The following is a 13805-nucleotide window of genomic DNA, read 5'->3' on the forward strand; positions in this document are numbered from 1 at the left end:
GGATGAGATGAACAGAAACAATACTAGTCATGGCGTTAATTTCACACTTTATTAAGAGGCCGTTATCGATTTTAGTTGCAAAAATGTAAAATTGATAGATTTAGTCGATGAAATTGCACACCTTTTGTTAACTATTAGAAATAACAAGTACTGGTTTCTATTAGCCCGTCTTGTTATCTTTTTTTTCATAAATATTTTTTTGAAAACAGACTCACTTAATTAGTAATGTTTTTTTCTGATGGACGTCTAGGTAAACGCGCGTAAAGCATGGATTTTAAAGCTCTTATTTGTAAATTTCGTAAAGTTTGGACTGTTAAATATGGTAATTTTGTATTACAAATATCCTGTACTTCAACTTTAATAAACTACATTTTTGTTATTATAATTTGAAGTAGTGTAAATGAAAGATAGACGAAATCAATTTTCTCCAGAAATTACTTCACAACATGTGATAATTTCTCTGAAAATCAACTTAATTTCAACGTAATTTTGATACTTAAACAATCTACAACATTTGCTGAAACTGTTCTTATACATTATTTTGTATAATTTGCCACCATATTTTTTTTTTAACTGTCCCTTCTCGTCACATATTACCCAGGACGCACGCTTGCGACTTCATTATTCAAGTCAAAAGTCAAGATGAGAAGACGTGCTAATAGAAGCCAATACTTGTTATTTAGATATTACGTAACAAAAGGTGTACAATTTCAATGAGTAAATTTATCAATTTTAAAGTTTTGCTCTAAAATCGTTACCGGGCTCTTAAACGACAGTAAGCTTTTTGGTAACTAGTTATATATACATAGTTTGCTTTTCTATATATCTGATGAATTTTATATTATTCTATCCTGAACAGGTCGGTTGAATCAAAACAAATCGTAATTGTCATTTTGCACAGAACGACAGCGAAGGTCTCGGTTTTCAGCTTTGGCGATGCCCGGATGTTGTCCCCTGCAGGCACATTTCTAAACCGATTCTAGTAACATTTTGTGAGCAGGTTCGGTATTAGTTAGATACATTTTTTTTTGTCATTTCGTTTATTGGAAAATGTTGAAAATGGTAGAAATTTACATAACGAACTATTTAAGAACTTAAGTGCCAGAAGGGTCAATGGCACTTAAGACAATTATTGTGAGTTTGCTGTGATAATAAGTCAACGAAGGTTATTACATTTTTGAAGCTTATGAAGTTTATTGCGAGGTCTACAACTCTCAGAGCCACTAGTATAGTTTTCTGTTAAATCCGATTGTGGTGTGCAACCGGACATATGAAGAGGCAACATAATTACATTCTGACTGTCCTGTCATGAAATCAAGCAACAGTAAAAGAATAATTGACTACGATTTTATAAACAGATGAAATGTTGAGAATCATCTTTGGTGAAGAATCTCGTTCAAGGATTACGCTAAAAGCTATGTATGTTGAGAGCTAAAGCAAATTGATTGATTTAAGTAGTTGCTCTAGAATACTCTAGATAGTCGGGATAAGTGCGGCGGCTATACTTACTGCTTGTGTTATTGGTACGATGCACAGTACACACAATACAGTAGGTAAACCATAAGAACGACCAAGATCTAAGACTAAACGCTACCTTGCTTAGAGTGTCTTAGAGCTTGATCAACTTTTAATATTTACGAACATGGTACTTTGTGCCTTTGTAATTACACAGGTTGTGTTGGTTTTATACGGTATACGGTACGACCAGAAGGGTGGTTTGGATATTGATTTGTACAAAGTCTAGTTAAGTAAATAGTTATGTTGTAGTTATGACTGGACTGTATTAATTGTCTTGAATGAGGGTACCATGCTTAATTATCCTTAATTGAAAACTTTGCTTACCTAGTGGCTTCGCAGCAGTAAATCTCCTAAGACATATAGTTAGGGAGGTGGCGAGCATTTCGGTATATGATTTGCACACGTTTCACATCGAGGTAGATTGCAGTTTACGTCAGTACGAATCGATTTGGTCCAGTCAATAATGGTCCTACGTCGCTGCGTTTTCGCGTTACAGCCGATTAAAGTTGTTAAAAAAAAAGGGGTATCAAATTATTTGCACACGTCTGCCTCTGGGGTTCATGGTCACAAATATCTTGGAAACGAAGAAAATCGAGGAGGCAGACATTCAGGGCTCTGCATTATCATGGGACGGAGTTGTAAAAGTGTTTGAAAAAAAAACTCTACTAAGTCATTTGCACACGGTTCTCATTGCCCCCATTCGATTCATTACGACTCCGTGGATACGAAAAAACATTTGGCAGACACTTTGCTCACTGATATTTAACTTTATAACGGTTTGAAATGGACGTAATCAAGGGGAAGCGGGTATTGCATGTTATTATTGTGATTCTTTATAGGTTTATTATTATTATTTTGTTTATTGTTATTCGCTGAACTAACCAAATTCTTACTGTACAGGAGCAGCTGCGAGGGATTCTCCCTATTAAAACGGGCGATGGTAGAGGCGCTTTGTACGTTATTTGAAATCTTTAGGCAGAGTACACATAGCGCACTTCAAATCGCACATTTTCCTAAAACGCGCTCCGATTTTTTCAATTATTATGTGTATCAAGCGCTTACACACTAAAATTACTCGAGAAACTTCAAAGACTCCAAATACTCCAATTACTCGAAATACTCCAAAACTGTTGATGAGCGTCTCGGAGAACCTGCTCTGCAACCTCTGCTGTGTACAAAGCCTTACGCTTTCGAGACGTCCTTGTGGAAGTGCCTGGGAGCGCGAGAGAGAGGGAAAGCGTGCAAAATAAGAGGGAAGGCTGTCTCCTGTTTCTTTCTATTTACTTCTATACTACCACATGTATCTATAGATGTAGGTATACGCTATATACATTTAGGTACGCAATACGGAAAAGGTCGGAACTGGGTTATACCGTTCTCACTCATATTCCCAGATAAAAGAGAGACACTACGAAAGGAACTATGGAGATGTTTTATACCTGCGGAGCCGCAGTTAACAGGCAGAAGCCAAATATTTTGAAGAGTTTTGAAAATCGTTCGTATAGATTCTATTAATTATTTTCAATAATATTCAGTAGATGCAAAATTTTGTATTTGCAGCTTGGCGCGAGTGTCGAGTTGAAAAAAAAAAAAAAAAAAAAAAAAAATTCAAATGGTCTGCCTTTGGAATATCAGGGGTCTGAACGTCTGCCTCATCGATTTTTTTCGTTTTCATGATAAATTGAAACATCAGTCCAAGAGGCAGACATGTGCGCATAATATAGCACATCTTTTTTTTTTACATTTTTGAAGCGCTGTCAATAGACAACGCAGCGGCATCACGCTGGCAGACTATTTTTCCGTGGTCCTTTTCATTGTTTTTAATCGAACAATTCAAATCTGCCAAGTGTGCATTTCATATACAGTTTTTTAAATAATAAAAATAACTTAAAAAATTGAAAACTTCAAAAGTCAGAGCCCTGGATGTCTGCCTCTTCGATTTTTTGTGTTTACAGGATGACTGTGATCATCAGCCCCAGAGGCAGACATGTGCAAATAATATCGCCCACCTTTTTTTTTAAACATATTTGAAACGCTGTAAATTGACAACGCAGCGCCACCGTGGTGGCAGACGAGGTCCTTTATGTTTCTCAAGGTATCATTATTGCTATTAATAACGTCTGCCATGTGTGCTGATGATATCGAAATTTTGCTCGCCACCTCCCTAACTAATAAGCCGGCAGTCTGCGGGCAATGAAACCGCCGCTTGCTCGCCGCTCGCCATGTAATTGTGGCCCGCGGTCCCTCGCCGACAACAAACGTTACCGACCAGGATTACAAGCCTTACATTTTTACAACAGAATATAAACTTGAATTAAGCTGTAAGCTGCGCCTGAAGCAATTTTAACGTAATTTTATGTAGCACTTTACGGCCGTAATCTCTGGCGTGATTGATAAGGGGGTCATGCAGGTGGTTTACGTCGTGCGATAGACCGCGGCGTCTAGTAGGCAGGATTGCCACTCATAAATATTTTAGACACTTAAAGTTTGGGAAGTTTGTCGATGGAACGACAGTTGTCAGAGTTGTCTGTTCAATGTCGACAACATTTTACAACCCTATTAAAATTAATGTCGTCGGGCTTAACCGTAGGTAATAGTAGGGTTGAGGGGTTTTATGTTTGTTTGTGTAGATACTTTGCTTTGCTTTAAAAATACTTCACGCGGCTTCACCTAGGTTCGATGAGATACCAACCGAACTATCATAGTAGAAATACCTAATACATATCATTGTGTTGGAAGTATAATTATCAAGAATTCGAAAGGTTTGTTTTAAAGATATATGAATTTAGCTTTCTATGTTTAAATGAAACAGAGAAAGCGCAGACAGAGACATTTACCGTATGTGTGCAGGAACCTGTCGGCGAACATGCTCGAGTCGGTGTCGGCGGGCGCGCTGTACGGCGAGGGCGGCGCGGGCGCCGCGCGGCTGGCGCGCCTCGCGCTCGACGGCTGCGGGCTGAGTGCTCTGCCCGCGCACGCGCTGCGCAAGCTGCACCACCTGCACTACCTGTTAGTACCACACTTATCCTGTCTTTTATCAACTTTATCTTCTGTTGTTACCTCAAACGTGCTTCTTGATTCAGCGTATGCGGCATGCAGCGCGAGTGTGCGCATCGCATATGTTTGCTTCAGATTGGTGGGCCTAATTACCGCAGCTCATACGAGGCTCGCATAAAGTGCGCTTGATTACAGTATATTAGCGCATTTACAACGCAATCAATAAATTACTGAGGAAGTCAATCAGCCTGGTTGGTTTTGTCCAGCCAGGCTCTTAACGGTAAGAGTTTAAGTCCTTTTCCTTTTTCTCAACGTAAGTATCTATACACTCATACAAGGCTATATTCTCAATCAACCAAGGATCCAAAAGTACCCAAAGGTTTATGTCCAGAAGCGCTATCGATCCTTTTAAGGTATTATACTACCTATAATAAATAATATAAATATCATGTAACAATAGGCTCAAACTGCTGCCAAACCAAGTTATTAACATGTTAAGCTTGTTTTCCTATGATACATGATCACTCGTATACCGTACATTATAGGCATTATGCTCAATAAAAGATAGAAATCTCGTAGACAATAAAGAGATGCGGCGGATTCCGGAGGTCATTCCCGCCGCTGCCTTATTTGTCAGCGACTCCTTTCATCCCCGATCGGATAGTGAGTGTAGTTTGATAAATCGATTATAAATTATTCATGGGCAGCTGACGCAGCCACCCCTCCCCTCACCGCCACTCCGCTCGCCCCGTCCGTGGCCGCGACACGTTGTCTCTAATAACATTCAAATTAGGCTCCTTCGCGAGCGAAAAGAAATATCTCTTCTTTATTTTCCCATCCATACTGTATAAATAGGTTTACGTTCCAATAAGTATTTAGATATTATGATGTTCGGTATTTGAATGACATAATATTTATTTTTGTTAGTGATCCCGCGCAGAATGCATTGTGGTTCTGCATGTGTTCAAGAATAGACCGCGAGTCAGGAACAGATTTTCATGACCAATCGCCTGCAGGGCAATAACTCGTATAGTGGTTAACGGCTATGTATGATGCACCTTTGTGGACGTCAGCTACCGCTCCGTTGATGGGTTGAAAAATGGCAGAGAAATGCAGAGATTACATTTTCATGTAACCAGCTGACGGTTTTTTCACCGCAATACAACCGGCTGACGATTGTTTTTATTCACAATGCATCTGAACTACCATCTGACAAAGTTTCAACAGGAAGGCGATGACTGAAAAAATAAATTTTACATGTTCATGTGACCAGATACAACCGGCTGACATTTTTTTTATATTCACAAGAGCATCTAAGCTATCATCTGACAAAGTATGATACGGGAGGCGATGACTAAATTTTAGTTATTTTTTTACGTGTTTTGGTGGCTGCACTTCCTCAAACCACCAACGGAGCGGCAGCTGACGTCCATGAGGGTGCTTCATACAGTATAGCCGTTAACCACTATAAGAGTTTTGGCCTGGGAGGCGATGACTGACGAAATTTGCGCTTGGCTGAACCGCGGTTCAGAAGAAGTATGCCTCGCCAACATGGCGGCGGCGGCGGCGCTGACATAAGTTTGTGGGCGAGTGCGGACGATGGGAGCCGTCCCGCGCCCGCGCAACGCCGAGCGGCATCCCACTTGTCCTACTAAATCCTTCAAGCACTTGTCAGATAATCGGTCACAGACTGGATTTTACTGCCATCTTATTATATTTTTTAAAATGATAAGATTGTGCCGACATTAGTAAAAGATCTAGGGCGGGCGTCGCGGACTATTTACCGGATGATTTAATTACTTCACCTAATTAGCGCAGCGCCTGAACAAAATCCTAATTTAGTTAATTAATGGGTGCTACCTGTTCTAGCCGTGACCTTCTGGCGACCTGCTGGTCGCCTGCAGTCGTGCGAACTCTTCGCCTCGCGGTTTCGCACGGCGCGTTGCGAAATGTTCGCGCCGTGGAGGGGAAGGAACGCCGACTGGTTTACATCAAGGAGAGGAAGTCGTTTGTCACTTTTATCACGCGCCAAATACTCGCGTCGGCCGATATATTAAATCCTGCACATTAGAGCCGCCGACAGCGGCAGGGTTCGCCGGCCGCCTGATGTGTAGCTTACGCTTATAACCACGTACACGCTCAAATTTGTGCCGTTTGAGTTTGTCGAAGTTTGCTGACGATGTCACAATGATTAAAGACTCAGCATATAAAAGGTCATTTTGCGACTCCGAGAAGTGCTTAGGTACTTATTTTATATGCGTGTAGTATCGCAGAATAAGGAGGTTGTTAATGCCAATGTTTTAAACACTCGCGATGAATCTCAATTATCTCCTTAACGGGCCTCGCTCGAAAGTCGACGGCTTTCTAAATATTAAGTATTTAATGTTATTAATTCTGCGAGCGCCTCGCTAATATTGCTTCTTAATTTTAATTGCGTCAATTTTAATTAGTGTTGGCTGGGCCGGGTGGGTGTCGGTAGCCGCAGTAAATCGTGTTAGTTGTGTCGAGGCTGGTGTACGCCGCTGTAGGAGTAGCGTCCCGCCGGGAGCGCGCTTTGATTTACTCCTCGTTATTAATTACTTTACTTACAGCAACGATATTGCAAGTTGAGCGTACCCGAGGTCTGCCGAGCGCGGAGAGTCAATATTACCCGCGTCGGGTGGCGTGGGACTGAAATTCCCCTGTCTGATTATGTCACGGATTCTTTCTTCCTAAAGTTATTTTCACTAAAGGAAATTACACCAAAACATATTCTTGTAAAATGTTGCCAAGACGAAACTATAAGGCTCGCACTGTCAAAAAGTTATCAAATCTCATGAAGAGCCAAGCTTCTAACTCTACAACTCTTGGCCGTTTCGTTACTACAAAAACTATTATATAACAGAAAAGTAATGAACAGTTATTTACTGTTCATTACTTTTATTATATTACATTATTTTTAACTTTACACCCATTATGTGACGGTAACGAAACGGCCAAGCCATTATTTATAGAGTTACGAGCAGAAGCTTGTCTCTAATGAGAATCTGATCATTTTTGACAGTGCGAGTCTTGGCAACATTTTACATGAAAATGTTTTGGTGGGATTCCACTTCTTTTTTTGTAAGTTGCTTATGACAATCTTTTATTCCCTAATTTAAAGGATTTAGGGTAATTTACAAAGAATACTGAAATGTATTTTATTATTTATAACAAGGATTCCATTTATCAATTGTCAGACCTCTAGCATCAAAATTTGCAGAACCCTAATACAAATTCTCATCCCCAGTTTCAGGGGTTGGAGGAGTAAGATTTATTTGTTGTTTGTGCACTAATACTACTGGTCATCAACTCATCAGTGAATCAGGGAGTCAGTCATTGACAAAATCGGGGGTTTAGATATCAATAAAATCTAAAGTATTAAGAGTTGAAACTTTTTATGTTTAATAAGTTTACTATTGACATCATATCTCAAGAATTTTGTTTATCTGAGATAATCCAAACCCAAGTTATGAGGGTTCAAAAAACGACGAAGCGCTTGGAGAAAAGGTAGATATAGTGTCCTTGCACTTCGCTTGGTTCGTCTTGGCGGGGGTACTACTTACTGTGCCCCCAGATTGGTTTCTACGTGACGCTTTTGAATATTACTGGTATAATCATCCCACGCTTTCCTACAAAAACATCACAATGCAAGTCAGTATTAATCAAGTAAAAGCTCATATCATTCGTCACCTTCTACCTGCGGGCCGCGCCGCGTCATCAGGTATGTTCTCACACAACGACGTTGTTTATCGTAGTTTATTTACCTATGCAATCGTTGGCGACGTAAGGGTGTTGCCGAATTTCCGAAAACATACCTAAGTATTTGTTTGAGTTTTCTCGGAATGGCGTTTCCTTGTCGTGACCTCCCTTTTCAGATATTTACGAAGTTTATACCATCGCGTGTTTTCCTTTTCTGGGCAACTTCGAGGATAAACCAATTTACAGAGAAAAATACAGAGTGTTCATGGCCGAAAACCTAGATAACACGCACTATAGGGCCACTCCACACTAGCGTTTTCTGAGCGTCGGCGTTCAGTTGGCGCTATGTATAGTTTCTATTTTTCTCCGTGAGCTTCTACGGATTATCGTCTTATCTATTGTTTAAAAACCGCAAAGGCGCGTGCCACTATGAAAAAATGGTCAAGCCGCTATATAATGCCGCTATAAAAAGGATTCGCTGCGCAGTTGCGCCAACGTTGCGTTGTGTCAAGCAGTGTAGCCATAGAGTTGACTAGACGCCGACGCTTGGGAGAAGCTAGAGTATGGTCGCTCTTACTTACAGTTACATACCAATTCCTTATACCCCCTTATTCATAAAACTTTACAAGCCTCATTAGCATTAGTAACCTAGTTACTTAATTGAATTTATGATTTACCTATTCTTTTCTTTGAAATACATAAATCAATATGACAGATTAAAACGAAAGTGGACGACCCGCGCGAAATCGCCTTGTCTTACAAACGTAGTTCTCATTTTCTTCTCTGGACATTATTAAATAAATAAATAAATGTTCTTTATTTCAGACTTATTATTATTGAAAATATTTTGACACAATTTGTTTTATATCGACCACAGCTATGCCCGTTTGATTTTTTTATTATTTTAAAAGTTAAGAGCATTAAAAAATTGTATGAGTACTGTTCGTTCCTAATTTTTAAAATAATAAAAAAATTAAACGTAGGAGCATAGCTATTGTTAATATATATCGAATTATGTAAAAATGTTTCCCATAATGTCCAGAGACGAAAATGTGGACTACGTTTGTATGGAGCCGCGGCCGGCCCTCGGAATAGCTAATTGGAGCTTTTAGTGCGTTTATGAATAACGCCATTAATGTTTTTCAATATCAGACTTTTTCTAATAATAAAATACTTATAGTTAAAGATTGAAGAGTAGGTACGAAGAACCTACGTAGGTATAAGATATGTATGTGTAAGAAAGATTATTGCATAACTGCACAGCAACTTGCAACAAATCGAACAATTTTGGCGCTTGTTGCTTGTGAATCTTAGATGCTATTGGGAGCGTGCACGACTGTCACGCAACCTAGTATCCGCAAGTCTAGGGGAAAACGTCAATTCACTACATCTTATAAAACTACTCCAAAACTAAAAACTACTGAACGGATTTTCATACGACTTTCATCTATCAATAGAGTGATTCTTGAGGAAGGCTTGAGTATATAACTTGTTAAGGTTTTGTGTAAATTGTTTGAAATATAACGATGTTGTCGGAAAAAAACACGCTGGCTAGGAGCTTTAATCGAAAACGCTGCCTAATCCGTTTGAGCTATAACAACACAATGTATAGTGGGGTTGTTTCTCATTCATAGGTCTACAAAAAAGTCCGCGATGTTAAATGTCTATCTTTTAAGGATAACTTACTATATCCATTCTTAACTTCTAGAAAAAGATCACGTAATATGTGGCATTTGCAAAGCTATTTACATGGATACATTATTAACAATTATCAAAATAAATACGTTAGTTATATTAAGCACTTCATACAGATTACAATGATCCCTTACACCACACAATTTAAATGAATGTTTCAGGAGTAAATCAAAGTTTCATTTCGAGCCATATAATTGTACGAAATGTTAAAGACGCTATCCGCAGTTAGTTCTAATTTTTACCACCTTATGCGCTGGGATCGCTTTACTTACCCCCACCACGCACTTCGCACGGTCCCAATCTTCGTCTTAGCACATGACTAATAGAGTATTATTAAGTATTGAAAGCCAGTAGCGGTAGTAAAACCCTGACTGACTGTACACGACTATTTAATGGCCTCCTGTGATTGAGAATGGTGTTGTGTTCGCAGCTCAGCGGATGACAACCTGCTGGAGGAAGTGGAGGCGACCGCGCTGGCGGGGCTGCGCGCGCTGCGGTCGCTCCGCCTCGCGCGCAACCGGCTCCGGGCGCCGCCGCGGGCCGCGCTCGCGCACACCAAGCGGCTGGACTTGTTGTAAGTGCCGTGCTACAGTCAGCGGACCAGCTGGAGGTGCAACCGGCTCCGGGCGCCGCCGCGGACCGCGCTCGCGCACACCAAGCGGCTGGACTTGTTGTAAGTGCCGTGCTACAGTCAGCGGACCAGCTGGAGGTGCAACCGGCTCCGGGCGCCGCCGCGGACCGCGCTCGCGCACACCAAGCGGCTGGACTTGTTGTAAGTGCCGTGCTACAGTCAGCGGACCAGCTGGAGGTGCAACCGGCTCCGGGCGCCGCCGCGGACCGCGCTCGCGCACACCAAGCGGCTGGACTTGTTGTAAGTGCCGTGCTACAGTCAGCGGACCAGCTGGAGGTGCAACCGGCTCCGGGCGCCGCCGCGGACCGCGCTCGCGCACACCAAGCGGCTGGACTTGTTGTAAGTGCCGTGCTACAGTCAGCGGACCAGCTGGAGGTGCAACCGGCTCTGGGCGCCGCCGCGGACCGCGCTCGCGCACACCAAGCGGCTGGACTTGTTGTAAGTGCCGTGCTACAGTCAGCGGACCAGCTGGAGGTGCAACCGGCTCTGGGCGCCGCCGCGGACCGCGCTCGCGCACACCAAGCGGCTGGACTTGTTGTAAGTGCCGTGCTACAGTCAGCGGACCAGCTGGAGGTGCAACCGGCTCCGGGCGCCGCCGCGGACCGCGCTCGCGCACACCAAGCGGCTGGACTTGTTGTAAGTGCCGTGCTACAGTCAGCGGACCAGCTGGAGGTGCAACCGGCTCTGGGCGCCGCCGCGGACCGCGCTCGCGCACACCAAGCGGCTGGACTTGTTGTAAGTGCCGTGCTACAGTCAGCGGACCAGCTGGAGGTGCAACCGGCTCCGGGCGCCGCCGCGGACCGCGCTCGCGCACACCAAGCGGCTGGACTTGTTGTAAGTGCCGTGCTACAGTCAGCGGACCAGCTGGAGGTGCAACCGGCTCCGGGCGCCGCCGCGGACCGCGCTCGCGCACACCAAGCGGCTGGACTTGTTGTAAGTGCCGTGCTACAGTCAGCGGACCAGCTGGAGGTGCAACCGGCTCCGGGCGCCGCCGCGGGCCGCGCTCGCGCACACCAAGCGGCTGAACAGTCTTCAGTCAGCGGACGACAACCTGCTGGAGGTGCAGACAGGGCTCCAGTTGTTGTTGTTGATCAACTAATTGTAGCTCCACTATTTACTTATTACACTTGTTATTCAGCTCCACCGAGCGGCTTGACTTGCAGTAAAGCTAAGTTCATATAGAATTGGCACATAATTAGCAATGGTAAAAAAACCATGGCGGGGCAAAATTTACAATTACTGTTCAATCACCAACTTTCAAAATATTAATGGTGATTTTTCTAGCTTTACGCATTTTAAAGTGTTCGACCATGAAAATTGAGAAAAGGAGATTGATCGTGTACAAGAACCTCGAAAATTCTTATCGATCCCGGACGAAGACAGCTAAGTCGCTTAAGATCATAAAACGTTACAAAGAGACTCTATCAGCCGCCAGGAAGATACAAACTAATCAGAGGTCTGGGACAAGTAACAAGATTTTGGGAAAAAAGTCCCAAGGTCATTCAAACAAAATTCAGGACGGTCTGATTACTATTTATCCCAAAAATTCAAAGAAAGTTCTAGAAAGATAAAGAGAATTTACCTCAGAGGTGGCTATAAGAGCTATCGAGCAATAAAACAGCCAAATCGGGCCGTTAAACAGATCCGACAAGCTAAAACACGAGCTCAACTTTTGTACGACCCAGTATTGACAAAATTCGAAGGTTGTTTGTTGTTGGACGACAAGACGTATGTAAAACTCTATTTTAATTAACTACTCGGTTCGAAGTTTTATATAGCCAATACTAGAGGTAATGTACCCGAAAAATATAAGTTCGTGAAATTTGATAAGTTCGCAATAAAACATATGATATGGCAAGGAATTTATAATTGCGGCTGTAAGACGAAAAGTTTTATTACATCGTCAACAATGAAGTCGGACCTTTATATTAAAGAGTGCTTAGAGAAATGAGTATTGCCATTTGTTAGAACCCATAACGGTCCTGTGAAATGTCGGCCAGATTCAGTCAGCTGTGACTACTCAAAAAAAGTTTTGGCATGGTATGCATCAGGTCAATTACATTTATACTTCGTATCCAAATCCAAGACAACAAATATAATTTACTAGCAGCAGTACACGTTATCGTGCAGTCCAAGTCACACATTTTAGAGATTATAGTATTTAAAAAACAAGTTCGCGCTGTCCCTCTCACTCGCTACGCTGCGTTCCTGCTTCGACATCGCTCCTCCAGTACTCATTACATGTTTTTGTGTTAGTCCGAGTCACACGTATTTTCGCCAAAATAGTGTTCCTCTAAATATGTGTACCTAATTGTGTTTCGATTAATGTTTATTGTGCGCTAAATAAGAAGTATAGAATCAAAACATTATTTGAACTGCCGACCGCCGTACCCTCGAACGAAAAATTGATGTTTATTCAGCTCGGCAAGTCTAGTCTCGTTTGCCATACTTACATGGCAGTTAAACTTTCAATTTGAAATTGTAGGTATATTCGTTTAGCGTAATAAACTTATTACCTAAGAAATCAAGTAAGTCATTTTTACGTTCATACGAAATCACTTACTACAACTACCTTCTTTTTTGAATAAATAAATTACGGAAAAAATAAGTATGGGGCTACAAATAGATTACAATTTGAACTTTAAAAAATTGTAATACGTACTATTATAGTATTATTTACTAATATAATATTATTTAGATTTCATTTTATGATTGCATAAAATGCAATGTTCACTCACAATTTTTTTTACGAGATGCTTTCGCGTACAGATTTAAATATACAAACCATATCTGAATAAAGTTAATATATACTAGGTAATCGTTTCACGAAAGCGGCTTTTACCATGTCCGATCTACCCTACCATATAATAAAACAGATAACAATGGTAATCCTTGCCGATTGGTAATAAGTGCCTATGAATGATAACAAAACGCGTCTTTATGCAAATGTACATACACAGTACCAACAAGTTTAATGAGCGTCTTATGAGGATACCTATAGGTATAAATATACAGGAGTAATGTCAATCAATACACAATCTATAAGACATTGGAAGACTATTTAGTCTGACTGACAGTTTAAAGTGTTTAATGCCATTAATCGACGTATACAAACGGGACGTGCTATGCGTGCTCCGATACCGTGCGCCCCATGCCCCATATGAGGGCCATAGTGAATCTATCGTATGGATCATGACAGATTAGGTAGTAGGCTTTAATCGGACATCGCGGTATCGTCGAGTCT

The 13805-nt window shown here is 41.7% G+C and overlaps 1 protein-coding gene across 3 annotated transcripts in view; it reads left to right on the forward strand.

Annotated features, from left to right (window-relative positions):
* Positions 1 to 13805, forward strand: part of LOC133524688 (lutropin-choriogonadotropic hormone receptor) — a 90662-nt gene that overhangs the window by 18303 nt on the left and 58554 nt on the right. The window contains exons 1-3 of one of the 3 annotated variants that reach the window (XM_061860811.1): positions 1673 to 1880; positions 3695 to 4527; positions 10361 to 10504. In XM_061860811.1, the coding sequence (XP_061716795.1) occupies positions 4322 to 4527; positions 10361 to 10504 (350 nt within the window). In that variant the 5' untranslated portion in view covers positions 1673 to 1880; positions 3695 to 4321. Of the gene's footprint in view, positions 1 to 1672; positions 1881 to 3694; positions 4528 to 10360; positions 10505 to 13805 lie in introns of those variants that run through there. The other 2 variants (XM_061860809.1, XM_061860810.1) reach the window with 2 other exon arrangements.

The sequence above is a fragment of the Cydia pomonella genome, chromosome 14, assembly GCF_033807575.1.
Source record: "Cydia pomonella isolate Wapato2018A chromosome 14, ilCydPomo1, whole genome shotgun sequence".
Classification (NCBI taxonomy): domain Eukaryota; kingdom Metazoa; phylum Arthropoda; class Insecta; order Lepidoptera; family Tortricidae; genus Cydia; species Cydia pomonella.